Source organism: Poecilia reticulata, linkage group LG16 (assembly GCF_000633615.1).
Source record: "Poecilia reticulata strain Guanapo linkage group LG16, Guppy_female_1.0+MT, whole genome shotgun sequence".
Lineage (NCBI taxonomy): Eukaryota > Metazoa > Chordata > Actinopteri > Cyprinodontiformes > Poeciliidae > Poecilia > Poecilia reticulata.
This window is the reverse complement of record NC_024346.1, coordinates 4,030,532-4,051,557: the sequence shown is the minus strand read 5'-3', so window position 1 is coordinate 4,051,557 and position 21,026 is coordinate 4,030,532. Positions and strand designations below refer to the sequence as shown.

Here is a 21,026-nt window from a genome sequence, read left to right as displayed (position 1 = left end):
CGTGCGTGCGTGCGTGCGTGTGTGTGTGTGTGTAAAGCTTTTATATCCAACTATGGTGTATAGATCAACAAAAGAATTTCTTCTTTTAAACCAACATTTTTGTGATTTTAGGAATTTGTTTTACTTATAAGGCTTCAGAAAAAACAAATATCCAGCTATATATTTTTTTCTTTAAAACACTTATGTTAAATCATGCTGTAGGAGTGTCAAACCACTGATAGCAAGCCATAATGTACATAGGGAATGTATCCTTCCTGGTTCAGATTTTAGACTCTTTTTTTTTTTAAATCTGCCTTTCCTTTTGTTACATAAATTCACCTTATTACAATATTAGGGGACTGTTTATTTATCACAGCATGCTAACATTTCTCTTTTTTATATTCATGAAATGTTTTTTTTAAATAATGTAACTACACAAAACAGAGAAATATGTGCCTCAGCAACATTCTCACCATCGACAGAGAGAATGCTCACCTGAATAATATTGTCTTGTAGTTATTTAGGTCAGGGGCAACGTGTGTCCTCTGTTTATTGCATCATTTTATCTAGTTTTGGGGATTAGTGTCGTTCAAATATGTCACTCTTGGTGCATGTGTGCTTAATTTAGTTGATGCACAATGTTATATACAAAAAACAGTGCTTAACCACACCGGGAAAAAAGATTTTAATGTGACACACATGCACTAAAAATGTTTAATTACTGTAAATTACTTTTTTTCAGCCTGTTATTAAATGCTGATTTCAATCTTCAATGTCTGTGTCAAGTGCTTTTAATTTTTATGAATATATTTTCCAGATGGTTTTGAAACTAAAAGAAGTTTAATCAGAGTTGGAATTGTTGAGAATTTTTCTTGCATAACGGAGAAGCTTTATCCTCACCATTTGACTCCACTCTGACAAATATGTTTAAGTTTGAAAAAGCAAAATGTTTATGTTGTCTTTTTGCAACATTAAACCACAAAACCACCCTATAAGTATGTGACTTCGTTTTTTTTCTAAAAAGATGAAGGATTATGTGTACACAGTAATACTGTATTTGCTGCTTGTTCTCTCCTGGCACCACGTGTGTTCCAACTGAAATACCATTAATCTCTTTGGACATTTACCGATATTTTCTGCCTCTTTTTCTCCAAGTGCTGAAATGCTGACTCTGAAATAAAAACGAAATATGGGAGAAAGTAGTAGAGCCGCCCATGTTTGCAGGGTTAAGAGACTTTCCGTGCAGCAAATAATTTTGTTCGTCTCATGCAGTCGCCCAGAATAACCCAGAAAAAGGGAGGAAAAAAAAAGATAATCACGTGTATGAGCGGAGATTTAAACCCTTTAGGATTACCTCTCCCTGTCTCAATCTGTTATATAGGTCTGTCTGGCGGGTGCTATCCTTCGGCCTAGCTTGGCCTGTAATATTATCTATTTTATTTGCTCCCATTGGACAGAAAGCCAAAGAAGTAGATTAAAGTGGTGGTGTTCATAAACCACATCCCAACACTTAAACATACATGAACACCCCCCAGGAATATTATGGTCTCTATGCATCTGCTGTAGGTTGAAGATTCTTTTAGCAATAAAATGTATTTATGATATTTATGCTCAAAACCTTTAGCTGGGACATTAGTAATCAGTTGAAGCAAATTTAAATATATATATTTGATAGAAAGTCATAGATGAACCAAATATTCACAAACGCTGTTTACAGCAAACAGATTTAGGGGCTGATGTTAAATCAGTCCATTTTTTTTGGTGTTTCAGGACAGTAAACATTTTCTGAATTATTTTTATTTGCTAAATGTCAGAAGTACGAGTGATAATTATTTTCTTTCTTCAAATTCAAAATACATGAATAAATGAGAGAAGCTCAAAAAGGTGACAGTTTAGAAGTGCAGTAAACTTTGGCTATGCTTGAGAATTCAGAGACAAACAGTCTGCTACGTTAATAGCCTTGCACTTTTTTTCAAATTCATTATTCAAACTATAAAATGTGATATTTTGTTATATAACTTCACATCGTCTTCATCAGGCTTGTCAGCTCGGGAGCCCACTGAATGTTCAGCCTTGAGTTTAGATATTTTTAGATTTTCCTCCAAGTCTGATGCAACCTAGCTGTAAAACTGAGAGAAATATATATTTTAAAGAGGCCATGTAACAAAATCACCAGAGATTTGGCTTTAATCATACTGAGTGCTTTCAACGTTATTCAATTTTCATAGACAGTTTTGACTTAAAATGCAAGACGTAAGACAGCAACAGTCTTATTCTGTTGCTTACTTTGCCTGATGTGCTGAGAGCTTAATAAGATGATCACAATTATGCAGACTACTTTGAGTACATTTTTTTTGTCTTTCTTCATCCACCATGTTTATGTAATAACACTGCAAATACGGCAAGTATTGCAATTATTATCTTTTTGCCTATACCAGTCTGATCCTGCAGTGTGTGATGTATATTGACTTAATACTGCAGTCTGTGCTGAAAGCACAATTAGGTGGCCTCATTAGAATTAACAAGCAGAAGTAAATCACCTCAATTTGCTTCATGGTTTAAGTAAAACACGGCAAACCCCTAAGCCTGAATCACTTTAGATTAAAGAGGATCTATTGAAGTTAATTACAATGAACATAAGACCTTCCACAATTGAATTTAGTTTTATCCAAGACAAACTGATGTATGACTTCAATCTTTTTTTCATTGAACTGCACATTTTTCCATTGCAATGTTGTATCGTCTAAATATTAAGATATCATCAGATGTTTTTCTATTTTTTTTAGAAACGTTATTCGTCCATGTGATTTTGCAAAAAATAATTATTTGAAATTTAATTCCTGACAAATCAACTTTAGCAAAGTGACTGATGAGTAAAATACCAATTCACTGCAATAAGCAATTATTCAGTCAATTTCATATGAAAAGCCATATTTACAATTTTCTCACTATACCAGATCGCTGCATTCGCCTGTTTTTCACTCAGGTGCTGCATTGTGAGTTTGATGAATAAAATATCCAAAACTCTTTTTTTTTTCGCAATTGGAATATTTATGTGACCCCCATGCAGTCAGCTCTCATTAAACGAAAAACAAATTCATATTTTGGTAGTGGTTAATGTTTCAAGACAATGACTGCTTTGTTCTAAATGTAACTTCCAATCAAAAAAAGTAAAATATTAAGAATACAAATCAGTGGACTAAGCTCCAAAACGTAACAGAACATATCCACATCAATTATTCATTAAGCAACATCAGAAGATTAAGTTTTTCCATTCGCGTCCTGTTGAAATGAAATACTTTTTTAAAACTCTGCTTCTGCTGCCACCTAGTGGTCAGAACCTAGATTTAATCATGGCCTTGAAGAGCAGGGAAATAATTATCTAATTTAAGCAAAGATGGATGGATGAGCAGATGAATGAACAGGTTGACTAGATTGTTGGGTAGACTTTGCAAGGAGTGAAAAAATGTCTCAGGACAAAAATGAATCATCACTCTGAACATGGAGGGTTCTTCTAGCACACCTGCCTCATACACAAGATCAGTAGTCACATATTTCTCAGAACCCCAGATTTAATACTGAGCTAGGTGTGTTTATACTGAAGCCAGTCTGCTTTATGCGTGAGTAGAAGAACCAGTCCGTTCTTAGGCTGGAGCAGATCTTATGGTTTGCTTTATGTTGGTTGGACTGTTATGGGGAGTCTCTTGGAATCCTTAGAGTAAGTTTTCTATCAATTAAAACACAACAACTCAACTTATATCTTTCTACAGCTTGCAAAGTCATAAAATCCTAACTTTTAAGGTAAGGATGACGCAGTACCTTGCACACACACACACACAAACATTTCCTTTTGATACTGAACATCCCTTAACCCAAAGTAGCCAAATAACATGATTATTAATAAATAACATCATTTCGCCACAATAGATGGAGCAACAGACAAGAATAAGAAATAAAGATATGGGAGAGATTTTGCAAAAATTATATGAAAGAGTTTAAGAGGAAGCTTTCTATTGACCAAAAATAACAACAGTCTCAATTCAAGTTAGCCAAATGTTAGACTTTTGAGAAAATATCCATTACTTTTTGGCATGAAACAACACAGTATTTCAGAAAATGAACATCGTAGAAATTGTCAAACACGGGTGGAGGAAGACTAATGGTCTGTTTTTTTTATGATCTGAACAATTTGTCTTGACTTATGGAACCACAAATTACCTGCTATCAATCTTTGACCTCAAGATTGGGTTATGCAGCAGGGCAATGATCCAAACAATTACACCATTTGTATAGCTTAAAAAAACAAAGGGAAGATTGTGCAGATTTTGAACTCAAAGTTCAGACTTAAATCAAATTGAAAGTAAAACCTTCAATGTGGCTGAATTAAAATAATTCTGCAAAAAAAAGAAAAAAGAAAAGTAAACCTAAATTTCTCTGCATAGATGTAACAGATTTTTTGTAAATGATTGAAGGTTAAATATGTCACAACCAGGAAGCTGCATGAGGCCAGGTAGGTTTTAAGATTAGTCACCAAGTGAAAACTGCTTTTTGTATTTACTCAGGTTATTTTTGATATTAAACATCATGATGATAAACATCCACTCTGTAGAGTTTGATCTTCCATCTGGTCGCCGCTTTAGGACGCCTAAGATCGATCGAGTTTCTTTCAGTCCTGCAGTTGTTGCGGAGCTTAATCTCCCTATTTTAGCTTAATCTCCCCATCTTAAACTGTAATACCCAAACCATTTTCTGTGTTTATTTTTTAAATCCATATTTTATATTCTTATTATCTTGAGAGTGTCATGCATCTAATGCACTATAGGGCATGAGTTATTTTTTCTAATAAATGTGCTAACAGAATGAATGCAATGTCTTATGTGGATGTTTTCTGTTTTTTTTTCTTCTTTTTTTTTTGCTTTTTTGATGCCTGCTGAAAACTAATTTTCCATCTGGGATAAGAAAAAAACTGAAGCTGATCTGAAACATTTGAGAATGACAAAAAGCAAAAAATATAAGTGTAAAGGGGAAATACTTTTTTTCAGTCTGATAGTTCAGCAAGATAACTGAATGTGTGTGAAATTTACTCTTGATTAAAAGCCAAAGAGTTGCTTCTTTAGAGTGTGCTCAAAAGTCTTAATTTCAGTGGCAACATGTGGAGACAATTAAAGCCTTTGAATGAGATATATAATGACAGATTCAGGCTGGAGTAGTTGGGAAATTTCACCCTTTGTAAGACATGTAGTGCTCTCTGATTGGAAGGGAAAATGAAAATCCCTCTGCAGAGGGATGTATGTGCTCTCTCAAACTTCTCATAACAGTCAGATTATTCCCTAAATGGGACTTAGGAGATCAGTTTCACTAATTTGAAGGAATCCATTTTATTAGTACCATCAACAGAGATTCATGTTTTATAGTTGTTTAGTTTCATACGTTTCAGTCAGCTTTGCTCACAAATAAATGCAAGCACAGCAGAGTGAAACTGCTGATGCACTTCAAATCAGGCACTTGGGCACTATTGGCACATATTGATTGGACATTACAGTGGAGGATGTTGATGAGGCAAAAATCAAACTTAGCCATATGTGTGGGGGTCTTCGTATCTATAAAAGATCATTAAAGACATCAAATGAATTTTGAAGTTTTATATTTCAATATTTCAGAAACTGTTGATCCGCCGAGATTTTTCTGCACAATCAGGTTTGCATGAAATCATCAGAGAAAGAGGAAAATGTCCAGTGGGCACTTGAGGGAGCAAAAAACACCTTGTTGAAGTCAAAGGAAAATGAGTTGAGTGGTTTGAAATGACAGACAACAGGAGCTCAAACAACCTCTTGTTACGACACATTAAACCTTCAAGCACATGGACTCCAGCAGAAAAAGAGCACATCAAATGCCTCTCCTGTTGTCCAAGATCAGAAAACTGAGGCAACAATTTGCACAGCTCACCAAAGTTAGGCACCAAAAGAAAAACGCTACCTGTTCTAGTGAGTTTTTATTTTATCTTCAAAGCAAACTTGGTTGTGTCAGAATATGCTCAACATTAAAGCATGGGTCTATCCGGCCTTGTAGCAAAGGTTCAGAATGTTGGTACTTGCATAATGGTGTGAGGAATCATTTCTACCACTGTTTGGACCAACTAATACCAACAGAGGATCATTTCCTGCCTGAGTTGTGCAGCTGACAGGTGGGTGGAATCATCTCCAAAACTTATACTCAAGTAAGACTGGCACTACTTAAATATATATTGACTGAAATAAAAATAAAAAGTAGCCATGAAAGCAATTACTCAAGAGTAAAAAAATATTCTGTAAAAAATGAAATTGAAGTACTGAGCAACTGGTTATTAGAGCTGATAAAAATATTTAAGAATCATATCAGACAAAAATAAAGTTTTGTGCAAATTCTGGTATCTTAAAGACTACAATAAAATAAATGAATTACTTCCTGGAAGTATGCAATAGTTGGGTAAGTTGATATCTCACCCAACTGGTTTCCTCAATCAATCAAAGCATTAATTTATATTTTTAAGTGATGATCTAGTGCTCTTATAACAAAACATGGTCATATAATCAGTTTGAAAACATGTACAAACATTGACAACACATGGAAAGCAAATAAAATGGATGCACAATACAGACAAATATTCAAAAATGTGTGATACTATCAATGATTCCTAATACTCCAAATTTCCCAAGGGATCTGAGAACAATGGTTAGTTTCCCTTTGTCACTCCTCAAACTGGTGAAGACAAGACAACATGCCAGTCAATTAAGTATCCTTGGAGAAAGAAAAAAGCCTTTAAGGGTTTATATCTCACTCTTGATCAAGGTTTTCATGGCTTTAGGAAGAGAGACAGTCTCACTTATACTTCATTGTATTTAACAGTGGGCATGAGGTTCTATCCCACATGATCATACTTTGCTTCACATGAGGTCAACCTGGCTCTACCTGATATGCTTATTTCTGAAAAGCTCAGTGTCATAGTGGACATTGGTGGACAAGGTCTGTTTTAGTGACTCTGTGCTGCAGTAATTTGCTACTTTACAAACAGTGTCTTTTTTTTTTATGTTTCTCTCTCTTACCATCTTCCTTGATATGCATGACAGTGAGAAAAAATGTCTCTTGGTTATCATCCAACCTAAATTTGTCACAGTTCCAGCTGTATAAAATTGTGCAACTATTACTCTGTGTCGATATTGGCAATTTAATTTACTTCCCTAAGAGAGCAGGACATTTCAGATACAAATCTGGTGGAGTCCATCAGAAAATTGCGTTTTCACTGGATATTTGAACAAGGTATGATTCAAAAAATAATATGGATATGGTTCATCAGAGACAAAATCAGATTTTTTTTTCCTATTGAAATCCATCCATCCATCCGTCCGTCCGTCCGTCCGTCCGTCCATAACAACACAGTCAACCACACACAGATTCTCTGTTCAGGGGAATTTAGAGAGACTGCTTTACCTAACATGCATGTTTTTGGGCTGTGGGAGGAAGTCAGAGTACCTGGAGAGAAGCCACAGATGCACAGGGAACACGCAGAACCTTCTTGTATCCCCCCATGCCTTCTGCTTCTCCATCCTCTGACCATAATAAAACACTTTAGAACATAGTGCAATGACTCTCTGTGTGCTCCAACTCTGTGAAATGAGGTAAAAGGAGGTAATTTCAAGTATGGAAAAGATTGGTAACAATAATTTGTCAATATGATTTTGGGATTTTCTTTCTTCCAAATAAATATGCTCAAATCAAAGATGTGAGATCAAACGCGAGGCGAAACATTAAAAAATGAGATCACTTTCAAAAGCAAACTTATCAGAGAAAATCATCTTTATAAGCAACAGGTATGACGTTGCTCCACACATCAGTGACCAAACCAAAAGATTTACAGTGACTTCCAATCCCCCCAGCTGTGATTTCCTCTCCTACGCTGACAAGCGACACTCCCCCCTCTTTTTCGCCTTTTGTTCCGAGGTGGAGCCTGACACCCCGACTTTACCGAACCTGACTGCTGGCGAAGGAGACGGAGGAGAGAGAACCGGGACCAGCGAACATTGGCGCGTCTCTGGAACGCAGATCGGGGAGGGAACCTCACTAGACGGCTTCAGGGAAGGAAACAGCTTACAAATCGTACAAACCGACAGTGATCGACAGATCCGCACGAAAAGATGAATTATTTTATCCTCCTGTCGGTTCTGGCCACGGTGGTTACCGGAAAGTCACCTCGCCTGAAATTTATTGTGCACGGTAAGACATTTATTTTGGACCGTTTCGGAGATTCAGCCTGATAATTCAGCTTAATATTAATATCTGCAAGCTTATTCTTTCACATCGTGTTCATTAGGAGTTGAATATGTCATGGATGCATGAATGGCTGAATGGTTGGATGGAGAGATGAGTGAATGAATCAACGGAGCATAGATTATTAGCTGATGCTCTCAAATGTTTTTTTTTTCTCCCCTCAATTCGACACTGTTTTTTTTTCATGAGAATAAATGCAAACAGAAAAATGAATAATCGGAGCACTTCATCAATTTTCTTCATCAGCCAAACGGGGTGTAAATTGCGCGTTCCAGCATTCAGGCCCCGCACTAATTATCAAAGCATCTAATTGTATTTACACATTAAGAAAAACTATTTTACAAAATCAAATTCACATATTAACCTTGTGTTAGAAAATACTTATGAGATTAGTGGGGGTTTTTTAAATAAATTTGTTTGCATTTGTAGTTGTGATGTGCCATAAAATTGCGGGGTATTCATGCAACTTGTGGATTTTCTGTCATTCCTTTTGACAAACTCTGAGTTCCATTTCTTTAAATCCACATCTTTTCGCAAAGCCCAGAACAACGATGCTTTAATTTGTCCTCCCACACTGTCACATCCTGCAGACGCACAGAGAGAGATTAAAACCAGAGGCACCACTAAAGCAGCTCTTCTATGCCAAAAGGGGGCTTCATGGCGCCTCTTTGCTCCAGGAAGCCTGTGTCTTTTTAAGAGCGGCAGGACATCGCTGGAAAGCGTCATTATTATGATATACGAGTCTATGGAGGTTGACACGTTCATTGTAGCTGCCGTGTCCTTGCGGAGCTGCAATGCGGGACGCGGCAGCTGCTTCACACTGCAGCAGATGAATCAGGCTCGGATAAGAAAAGGCTGCTGTACAGTAAAAACAGGGGGGGAAACATGCACAGCTGCATACATACTGGCTCAGAAATGGAACTTGAACGGACAAGAGAGCAATGAGTGGAAAATTTCCAGCCCAGTCCCCGTTATTCATTCTACTCACGCACTTTTACGCCGCACACAGACCTCTAATATATTCAGCAATCAATAGCGATGTGGCTGTGTGTCAAGTTATCTGGATCTGGATTGCTCTCCTCCCTCTGGATGGGGCAGCACACAAAAAACGCATCACCAGATGACGTCTCTGAACGTGCGTGACTTATCAATCAAACTCGTTGTAATGCATTTGCAGGCGCAGGGACACACTGTGAAGTACAGGTAGAGGATGTCAGAGTAAATCCACGAAAGCCTCAGTCTGCCCCAAGGAACTCTCTGATGTTCTCATTTGGCACCCTTGAGCCAAATGAGGACATTAAGGAGGTTCTCATATCTCCCACACCGTGTTAAGGCTGGTTTGGGATCTTGAGAGCTAGAAGACACACTGCACTGCATTCACTCAGGTCTATTACTGTAAGTGCATTAAACCTCAGGAGAAGCAAGATATCTCAGAAAGCTCTAAGTGCAACAAACAATTATGAATGTGCAGGAGCAATAAATTCAACTCTAATGACAGGTGTGCTTTACAATAAGGTAACTTCATTAATAAACTTGTCTGCATGTGATACAAAAAAAGGGCACCATGAACAAACATCATCATAAACAAAAGTGATACTTATAGCAACATAAATGTTAGATTTATGGATTGCAAAAAAGTGTCTTTATTAATCAAGATTGATAATTGGTTATCCTAATCATAAAGTGTGAAGATGACTAGTCTCATAAAAAACAGAAGCATTTGTGATGTCTTAACAGTTGAAACATCAATATATCATATATTAAGAAAAATTAGGTACTTTTTGGCAGCCAAATTATTGGAAATGAAACCATTTTCATCTCTTCAGCTCACTGTGTCATCAGCAAACACCTCTGACAATCAGCTAAAGGGCAGAGCCCAGAATTCACCCTTCAGGGATTTCTGTCTTGCTTGTTTATCATTTTTCTCAGTTTGTTCTCCACAATAGTGTTTTCTTTATGTAGCCAGGTTGGGATCATTACTTTTGCCCTTTCAGTTTATGCTATAGAGGAGCATCAACTGTTGTCACTATATTTGACTGAGCAAAGTTGTTGTGTGGCGTTTAGATTTTTTTTGCTCTACTGAAATTTTAATTTGTGTAAAGGTGAAGCATTGCACATTGCTGATAAAACTGTGATGGATTGAAATGGTTGCTACATATTGCATTGTTTGCTTCGTTGGAAACTAAACAAATAGCACGCAGCACTCAGTTAACATGAATAAAGTAGCTGAAGAGATAACTAATAGATCAGCTAGCAGCTTGTCAAACTCCCAGTGTTACTGTACAAATAGAAGAACAGCAAAACATTCTGTGTAAACACATTTGCAGCCAAATTAACTGGTTGTTTATACTTGGCCAAACTATGATTAATAGTCATAGTTAAAAAATAGAATAAAACTAATATTCCAATGTATTATTTTGGCATAACAGAAATAATATTTTTTTCTCTACTGTTGAAACAAAAAAAAAAAGATGCATTTTGATGCAAAATTTTGGTATAACTCTTGATACCCTGATTTACCCTGAGAATCCCAACTGTGCCGATCAAGAAGCTACTTTGATTTTTTATGATCAACATCTCACAAGAAGTGATTTTCAAGCAGCTGATTTCTTCATCCTTTCAACATCTTGTTGATCTTACTTTGTCTGGATTCCTTTTAGCGATGGGCATAATAGGTTTAGCTACTCTATGAGTTTTTTCTTTTGAAATGGTGCCTGGCTGCTGAAAATGGAGTGAGTGACAGATCCAGACGAGTAAAACTAAAAGCAATGCAAGCAAAACAACTCACTGGTGTATTTTAAAAAGCCTCTGGGTCTAAAGGGAACTGTAGAATTGTAGGATAAATATCTGAGGCAGCTGCTGCTATGAGTACCATGTTTCACTTTAAAATCCAGTTATTGTCAATACGAATAGATTTGTGCAGCTTGAATCACAGTAAAACTAAACTGCAGCTTTTGTGTTTAATATTAATTTGGACCCATTTCTGGACTTTTTTTTTACTTTGCTTTTGTTGAACCTGCTCTAGGATTAGGATCTGGATTAGGCAGGCAGTAGATTAAAAATGAAAAAAAAAAAACAGTCTCGCTTTGCTGTGCATAGCTTCCTCTGCAACAGAGAAAAACAGGAAAAACCCAAAACACAGACAAAAAGGAAATTAATGACACTAAAATGTACTCATAAATAAAACATGTAAAATAAAAGAATCAGAGAATCAACCTTTTATGTGCATATTTTTTTTTTTTTGCGTCGACCATTTCGCCCAGATGAATACCTTAACTTGAAATTAGTTTTACTAATTTTTACCCGTCAACAGAAAACTTGGAGGTTGATCTAAAAAACTTTATTGCAATTTTAAAATGCGGAACCAACATTGATGCTTTTGTTTCTTAAACAGAAATGACATCTTCACTCTTTTTCATGTTTCTTTGAGCAGTTAGAATTTAGTTTCTTCAAAAGTGACTCATTCATTTCAAGATATCTTAACTTCAAGGAACACATTGTCCTTTGAGAGTTAAGAAAGCCTCAATTCGCTGCCTTTCCGGACAGCTTTTCAAGCTAAGCAAATAATGAGTCTCAGTTTGTGAATAGCCTTTTGAGAAATCAAGGTTTTTACACAGCAAAAATAGGACACAATCTTTAAAACCGCTGAAAACACAGAGATAAATATTTATGAGTCCAGATTAATGCCAGTTATTATCTTGACTGGTTTCAATAAATTTAGTTTTAAAATATATTTGACATATTTTTATACTATAAAGTATGGAGAACTTGCACTAGCTGTTCATTTTATTGTTTGTGTTTTGCTAACTGCAGGACATTTCTGTTTTGCACCCCAGAGAACATAAAATCCCCAACAAGCAGGTTTCCACAGGGTTTAGTGAATCTCTGTACATGTTTTACGAGTACATTTCTCAAAGTTTTTAGCGTCAGTATTTTAGCTTTAATGCCCAGGCCCTAAGCTGCTCTGCCCCACGCAGTTCATGACCTATTTGAACTGCATGTACTAAATAAATACTCCTGATTTCTACATTACATTTCTCATCCTGCATTTAAAGCTGCTCTACAAAAATTCAAAGGCAAGAAGCAGGAAAGTTGGAAAAGGCTGATTATGAAACAGTGGCAGTGAAAAGCACACAAATATTTAAATACAAGTGTTAGATTACTCATTAGCAGTCATTACCTGCTTTTTATAAAGCACTTTTATTAGAGTAGCTGCTTGATTAAGTTAAAGTATTATTTTACAAAATAGTCCCATTCACTGTTATAAAATAAAGAGTTGCTAAAATTGGTAAATGCAAACAAATATAGTTTACTGGAGAGTATGGCCAACATCTCCATAAATACATATTGCAAAAGTATTTGGGCTTTTTAAACTCATGCTTTGTCATGTTAAAACCATAATTTTGATGCATGTTGTGTTGATTTATGTGATAAATAGGCATACTTTTGCATTGTGGAAATAAATGGATGGATAGTTTTCAGTTTTACCTTTATAAATTGTAAATCCATACTTCTTACTTTAGTATTAAGCCCATTGAAGCATTCTGATGTTAGCCAAATTAATTGGTTCACAAAAAAAAAAAAATCGCAAAAATAAATAAATTAGAACGCCTTTCAGTTGGAGAAGAAAAAAAAATCACAAGTTGGAGTCCATAACTTTGCGTCAAGTCCACAGTTCTTACCGACTCATACTGGGTCAGCTCTTCACAAAAAGGTTTTTATGTCAAAGGTAGCTCACCAGCAGAGATTCAACAGGAACATGAAATCATCCAAAAAAATGCAACCTGTATGGAGGTCAAACTTATTAAAAATTAATTTGGTTGTACAACACTTCAACTTAAATGACCAAAACAAATGTTTGGTTTACCTTTAGCTTCAATTTTGTTCTCAAAGGAAAACTCACAACAGTAAACATACTGATAGAAAGATGTGTTTCCATCTTAAAACATAAAACACACAAAATCATCAAACAATACAAACCTTGGCTTTTAAAGTGTAAATTGTCCAAATCTCGTGTTCTGGTGGGGATCTGATGTGGTTGCTAGCATTAAGCTAACAGATTTAGCTTTATAACTGGCAGCAACAGGAGAGTTTGGGAAATGACTTCATGAAATTGGTTAGATTAATAAGATGTTTTACTGACAACTACTGAACATAAAACACTGATTGTGTGTACAAAGTTCAACAGCTTTTAAACAGGTCTCAGTCTGATAGAGGAAGTGAGGAAACAGGAAGTGACATGGTTTGCTGTCACTCCTTAAATACACGCCAGGGGAGCAATAGCAATGCAATTTGGTGCCCAGGTGCAGCTGCTGAACCCTGGATTACACCAATAGAATTCAACCAATTTTCACTACAATTCTTCAGTTTCTTGTGTAAGTTTATTACCAGAGATTTTAGTGTAACAAATATATTTAATTATGTTTTGTGTAGCTTTACTGCATTAAGAATCTGCTTACACATCTAAAATAAGTCTGGGATTTTGGGGCAAAACTCTGTTCAAGAAAATTAATAATTAAAATCGTTTAGACATTATATGGCAAACAATTGATTTCTAAACATGTTTACAAAATATTTTTCAATGTTAGGATGTGAGCAATGGAAATGCAGTTCGAAAATTGCTATCTGAAAGCAGCTCAGACAATACCGTAATTAAACTAATGCATTACTCGAACACAAAAACGTCCGGCTTTCCATAAATGAGTCAATTTGTGTTCCTACAGTAGATTTCTTTAAGTGGTTCGGCTTTCTCAAGGAGAAATGTTCTGGCTTTTAATGTCTGCTGTAGTTTTCACCTCTCGTCCACCCAGACAGTGTGGAGCAGACATTTTGGAAAACTGTGAAGCAGCAGCACCCTTTCAGCTTCAATCTGTATATTGATGTACCCTGGCTGATAAGTTTTATTTTTTAGTGTCATTTAACTTCCTTAGAGTCTTTGGAAAACAAAAACAGTGGTCAGTTTAATAAAAAATACTTTGACTAACTTTGAGTGTTCTTTCAAGCAAGGTTGGTACAAAACAAGTAACTGAAATAGCAAGGATGGATATATTCATTATAGAAGCAAAGTTTCACATGTTGTTTGGTATCATCAGATAAAAAAAACAGCGATGCAATGCCAAATATTGCAGGGAAAAATGTAGTGGAATCATTTTGTATGTCTTTATATTGACTTTTCCTCATTAGCATTAGCTTCTGTGGATGTTAAACTTACTGTGGACTTGATCTGTTGATTGCACAAGAGACAGTTTCAAGTGCAGGACAGCAATATTATGTCTTCTTATGTTGACCCTCTTGAAACAAAGCAAGGAACAACACAGCTTTATACATAAAGCAGGATACTCAGGGTATTTCTGAGCACCCTGTAAAGCTTGTAAATGTCCTGATTAAGCAGTAATTTTCCTCCATTCATTCCTCCACCTTGTCATCTTTGAAAACGGTCTTAAACAGCAGTTGTAAACACTTTTCCATAGTTTTTTAAAATGTTTTTCCATGGATTCTGGTTGCTTTGCTCATTAGTTTTCAGTTCTTATTCTTAAAAACTTTGAACTGAGACAACAAAGCTTCCTTTGTCTAAACATGGTTGTGTCCCTCCTTCCAGTTTGTAGTATTTCCTGGTATGTTGAAGCAAACCACACGCTTCTATACCATTCATAAATTAATTGTGAATGTTTTGCCTTTTATAATTTGAAATGACTGTAAAGGACAGATACTTCTGGAAAGCTAAGTCAGAAGAAGAATGTAATTATTTGGGAGGTATTGTGGTTAAATGTTCAAAACAGGTGAACAAAAAGCAGCATCAGCTGCCAGTTCCAGGTTCTTCAGCTGAATTTTATTGTTTAGTATGTTTTTAAGGCTCTGACATCTTACTGGTCTTATACTAAATTGGCAACACAACTGCACTTCATTAGACCGTACCATAATAGAACAGGTCAAACCAAACAACACAATCTGAACAGAGAAATACGATTATTAATCTAATTTACAAACCCATACATATAACTAAAATGTCTGCAGAAAGAGAAAACAAAAACACATTTAACACAGGGCAACTCAAAAGATTACTTTACAGAAAAAAACAAACAAACAAAAAACAATACAAAACAGAAAACACTCCATTTGTCAGAACCCAGTGATGCAATCAGTGACATCACCACCATTTAAGCAGGAAATGCCGGCCCCTCCCATACACCTGCTCAGGCTTTAGCGTCTCAGAAACAAAGAATAGTGAGTAAAAACAGAAAAAACAATTTACCTTGAAAGGGAACATTCATATTCCTCCAGTGGTCCAGAAGTGTTGGCTTTAATTAAAACATGTACATAGATGTAATCTGCACCATATTGCTACCACAAAAAAACCTGGGATACTGAGTGAAGCAAAGTTCCAACAGCAATGTTTAAAGGGACAAGTGGTAAACAAAACTGAACCACTTTGTCACGTTATTACATTCAAAATACATAGAAAGATAAAGCGCAACTCCTTTGAAAATATCTCTAACTCTGATTTACCACTGTCTTTAGTGTTCTTCTGTTGTTAAATATGAATGTTGAGAGTTTACGCTTAAGCTTAAGAGTTTAAGCTTCATAACCATCGAGACCTGGGTCTGGACTTCTTTGCCATGTTAAACAACATGTGAACCATAAGTATATAAAGTCTCTTCATAAAATAAAGTCGTTTAAAAAGTTTTTGTGAGGTAACTTTTTAAAATTGACTGAGGCTTAAAATCATTATTTTAGCAAACATTAATTGAAGTGATTTAATATGTTCTTGTCCTTTCGGGTAATTTAGTTATTGGTTTTAGCTCTTGGAGAATGACTTTAGTTAAAAACAGTAATGCTTGTTTTAACAACGTGCTTTGGGGTTATTGTAAATTTGTCTCAGACATTCATTTTGGTTGAAATAACGTTGAGTCAACAGAGACATGATCAGGAAGCCGTAACACCACCCGTGTCAACTGCCAAAGTAAATATTGCAATAAATCTGTTTGTTTGATTGCCTCATAATTTCCCCCACAGCCAAACGCCACACTGGGTATCCTTTGGCATTTCTCATTTTGTATAAACAACAAGTTTCATCAATTAGATTCCCGACAACGAAGGAGGCCGTTGTTTCCATAGAAACATAGCTGGTTGGCTAGCAACCTATATTGCCTCCTCTCTCTTCATTCTGGTGTTGCTGTCAGACTGAATGTCCTTTTTATTACACGGGTGAAGAGAAATTTTATGGAAGTAATTATTTGTCTGATATAGAAGTTGATGGCAAGAGATTTCCCAAAACACATCCCAGGAAAAGAAACAGAGAAATTAATTTCTGGTTGGTAAAATTGATAAAAGCCTTGAAAGTTTTAAGGTAATAATCTTTAGATTACCTTCTTTTTGTTGCAGAGCATTTATCATTATATGTGGCAAAATCTCTCTGAAGATATAATTATTTACATAGCTACTCGCATATTTCATACAGCAGCAGTGATTTCAATCTATTTCTAAGTGAAGGCACAGTTGCAGTGTAGGTAAGTGTGATTCAGAGATGCTCAAATGTACTTTGAAGCCTTCTGGAGGTGTCTTCGGTGACAGAGAATATGTGATAGGATTTGCCCACATGATTTTTTTCAGTGAAATTTATGCTCCCACCACATGCCCTTTTCCTCTAGCACCCAACTCCTCTAGTTGACTGGGTTGTGGCTTGATGAGAAACCAGAAAGGGCAGTGATGTTGGAGCTAATGTTCCTGTAAATGTGGCTGGTTGGTTGCCAGGAAATACTCAGCTGGTTCCATATATTGATGGGAGATTAAATGAAAAACAAAAAAGCTGGGGGTTGGACACTTTGCAATGAGTACTTTAGGACTCTGATTTACCTGCAAGAGCAGCTTAGGCTGACTAAATCTGGATAATCTTTTTATTATACTTTTGAGAAAATCCATTTGTGCTTCATGCTGTAATCTTTTGTTATTGTGTTGAAAATCTATTCTGTGGTCAATGATTCATTTCCTGTGATTTGAAAGTTGTTTTTAACTGATTTTGAACAGAAGCCAGTATTGTGTCCTCTTTCTAGTTCCTCGTTGTAGTTTAATTACAATGCAGGTCAGAAGTTTTACAGGTAGTAATCATAGACACTCTTCAGGAAGGGTTAGTCTCATTGGGTCTCACAGGACATGAGACCCAACATTCGACACCCACATCTGTCATGCAACTTGGAATCACAGCTCTTAGCCAGATCAAATGTTTAAGGTAGAAGTCACTCACAATTACATTAGATATGGGCCATGTAGTTTTAAAATGATAATGTCTTAGTACCAAGATGTACCGCCAGTAGTACTGCAGCTTTGCCTAAAATTTGTGAAATTCATTAAAAATGATCACAATTACTAAACTGACAAACCAAACAAATAAAAACTATATGTATTCTTATAAAGACAATATCTGTAGATCTCTGGGTTCATCTACTGACGGCATAATCTGCTATTTTATTAAAACATATTCAGTTGATGCATCATGTTTTACTCGCATTGCTTAAGATTTGTCACAACATTGCATATTTTACTGAAATAATTTTCATTCTCCCACTCAGAACCCCCCAGGTTCCACTTCAACAAGCCTGAGAACTACATCAGCATGTACCACCAGGAAGGAAGTGACACGCTTTATGTCGGCGGCCAAGCAATGATCTACGTGTTGACATTCAGTGATAAAAGGGTTGTTGACATGCAGGTAAATTCAACTAAACTGATTTTCCTGTTTGTTTGCAGTTGTTCTTTATTTTTAAGGTCAATCACATGTATGATGAGTAAATTCTTGCTGTAGTAGTTGAAGCTGTGTGCTGAATCTGAATCAATCATCTTTGGGTTCCAAAAATAATTAGTTTCTATCCAACTGAACAAAGTCATGGCACACACCCACCTTGATTTCTTCTATGCATTTGTTCAGTACTTTAATAATTTTGGATGGGTTTTAATGTAGAGCTGTGTGTCATCTGTGTAGTTATGGTAACTAATTGCATTACTTGTTATAGATTACAGGAGCATGAATATATCAAATATATAACTTCATAAGTTATATAAGTAACTGTAGAAACCCAAAATGTCTGACCAAAGTTAAATTAGAAAATTTTGCTTTGACATTTATTGCTTAAGAGCCATTAGAATACATTTAAAGCATAGTAACTTTATTGTAAGCAAACACTTGAATTTGAAGCAAATTTATAGAGGAGGATGTCATCTGTGATGACTGAAATAACTCGCCCAGGTACCCACTAAGCACAAGCTGCCACTGATAGCACAAGTTCCTAAATCAAGATGAAAATCTTGGTGCATGCATGAATGGACTGTTAAAGATCCCCCCCAGGAGTCATGATGGCAGCAACACTAAACTGTGAAACTGGGTGTAGCAGAAAAACTACTCATTATCACAATCTAAATTGTCATCTCAACGAAAAATTGCTGGTTTTCTCAAGCTACCATGACATTTATCTTGACAGAACAAGAGACCAGATACAAGATAAAAAGAAGTTTACTTTCCTCGAAATATTACTTCAGTCATGATTCTGGGACAAAATAATTAGTCACTGTCACAGCAAGTGTTTTTTTATTTTTATTTTTTTTTCGGTTTGTGAATAAAATATATGCATAGATGCACTATGAACAAGTGGTCAACTGTAAAATTGCATTACCGCCACCCAATATTCAAAGGTGAAGTGCCTTTGAGTCAAACAACACTCAGTTTCTGGGCTGCTGTCGAGCATAAATCACCAAGTGAATGCACAGACCTTTCCAACTCATTCTCGGTAGCAGAGCTAAATTAATCTTTCTTTCCAGTCGTTAGAAAATAACGCTGAGTTTGTTTTTTGTGGAGCATTATGAGAAGGTTGATGGCTCCCCCGTTTGGTTTTTTTCCATGCACGCTGTTAGCTTAGCATGATGAGACCAAGCAAAAGTAACAAAGGGAGTCCTCTATTCTTTGCTTAGTATTCAAATCAACAGCTGTTTGCATATAGAAACAGTTTTGTTGCTCATTAACTTGTTGACCGTGATTAACAAAGCATTTTTAAATGAAAGAAGTTCCATTAATGGACCACAGTGGAATTGGGGAGAGGTAATCTGATTCAGACAATTAATGTGTTTTGGTTAATGTTAGAGAAAGATGCAGGTTCTCAACACTGGTAAACACTGTGGCTATAAATTGATCAGTTGTGTCTCTTGTTTTTAATTGCTGAAGGTGGGGTAATGTTCAATCATTATCCAGCACTTAACTTTTTTTAAAAGATATGATACAAAAATGAATTCAGAGATGTGATATTTGCACTTTATTTCCCAATTAATGTCTCTCACTTGTGGCTTTAATGTCTAGTTTTCAGCTCTTATTTGCATTTTATCCTTTCAGAACTATTCAATCTGATCACTTTCAGAGGAAGTGCAGTTTGTCAGTAGTGCAGAAGTTCATGCAGTTGCATTAATGTTTCCTTATTCCCCTGATACATCCCCCAAAATCTTTCTACTGTTGACTTTTGCAGTTTGCATTATGATAAATCTAAGCATGGCTGCCATTTTGTTTCAAGTATGTGACATGGTGAACCCTGTATGCCGAGGGAGATACAATTGGCTGACCCACTGCTGACCCTGAGCAGCAGCTGAGATCCAGAGAGGACTGCGGAAATTAGGTCATGCATACAATAATGAAGCTGCAGCTATTTGTCAGAGGGGAGAATATATTTAACTGAGCCAATGTTGCCAACATATAGACCCAAGATTACTCCCTTGAGTATCTTACAGCACTATACTAGCTGGCCAAAAGAATGAAGAGATATTTTCTAATATGTTTGCAGTCTGAGTGTGCTGGGTTGACCTTCAACATGATGAAAAGGAATAAAAAGATTTGTAAAGATGGCTTCATTTTTCTGAGTGGGATAAATGCCTGAAAAGTGAACACACCCAAGTTAAAATGTTGAGTTTACTGGTGATAAAAATGTTTTTGATTAATAATTTCTAAGACTTTTCATATAAATTGTGACATTTATCCTGTAAAATTCAACCAAAAATCTCTTGGATGATTAAAAAAACAACAGCTATAAACTTGCTGCATAAACATGAACACCATTAAACTAACACTTTCTTGAATCATCTCTTGACTCAGTTTCAACATTTAGTTCACAGATGTCGTCAATTAAACCAAAATATAGTTGAGCTGTCTTAGCAGGATTTTTTTCATTTGCTTATTTGCACCATTCAGCTAAAGCTGTAGTATTCAGAAATGTTACGAAGCATTGAAAGCATCTCATTTCAGTTTGGAGAAGGGCATAAAAAGGGTGCAGACTACTTTTAATCATAAGTCCAAAAGGAAAGTTTGGCACAAATCTGCTCAGCATTTCACCAGAGAAACACCAAACCCAAAGGGAACTAGAAAAATAGCTGTTCCTAGCGAAACAGCCGTGAGAATGCATATTTGCAGAATGACTGCTGCAGAAATGCAAGAAAAATGGAGAAAAGCTTAAGTAGAAGATATCAGAAGAAATAGAAAATAGTTCGATCAGTTGAACAGTGAAACRAATCAAAAAGGAAAAATTTAGCAGAAGCGGAAGTCAGTACAAAACGAGAAATAGTTGAAACCGTYKGAAGAGTGAAACATAGCAACATAGGAAAWAGAATAAAATAGAAGAAGTAGAAGACATAGAGAAGAGTAGACAAGCTAAAAGATAGTAAAATCAACAGAAATAAGGCATGCAGAAAAGCAGACTAGTTAAAAAATAATGAAG

The 21,026-nt window shown here is 35.9% G+C and overlaps 1 protein-coding gene across 1 annotated transcript in view; it reads left to right on the top strand.

The window, feature by feature from the left end:
- The first annotated feature begins 7,882 nt into the window (after positions 1-7,882).
- LOC103477638 (semaphorin-7A) overlaps positions 7,883-21,026 on the top strand; it is a 53,027-nt gene continuing 39,883 nt past the window's right edge. Inside the window, exons 1-2 of the mRNA XM_008430866.2 lie at positions 7,883-8,229; positions 17,850-17,989. Coding sequence (XP_008429088.1) covers positions 8,151-8,229; positions 17,850-17,989 — 219 coding nt within the window. The 5' untranslated portion in view covers positions 7,883-8,150. The remainder of the gene's footprint in view (positions 8,230-17,849; positions 17,990-21,026) is intronic.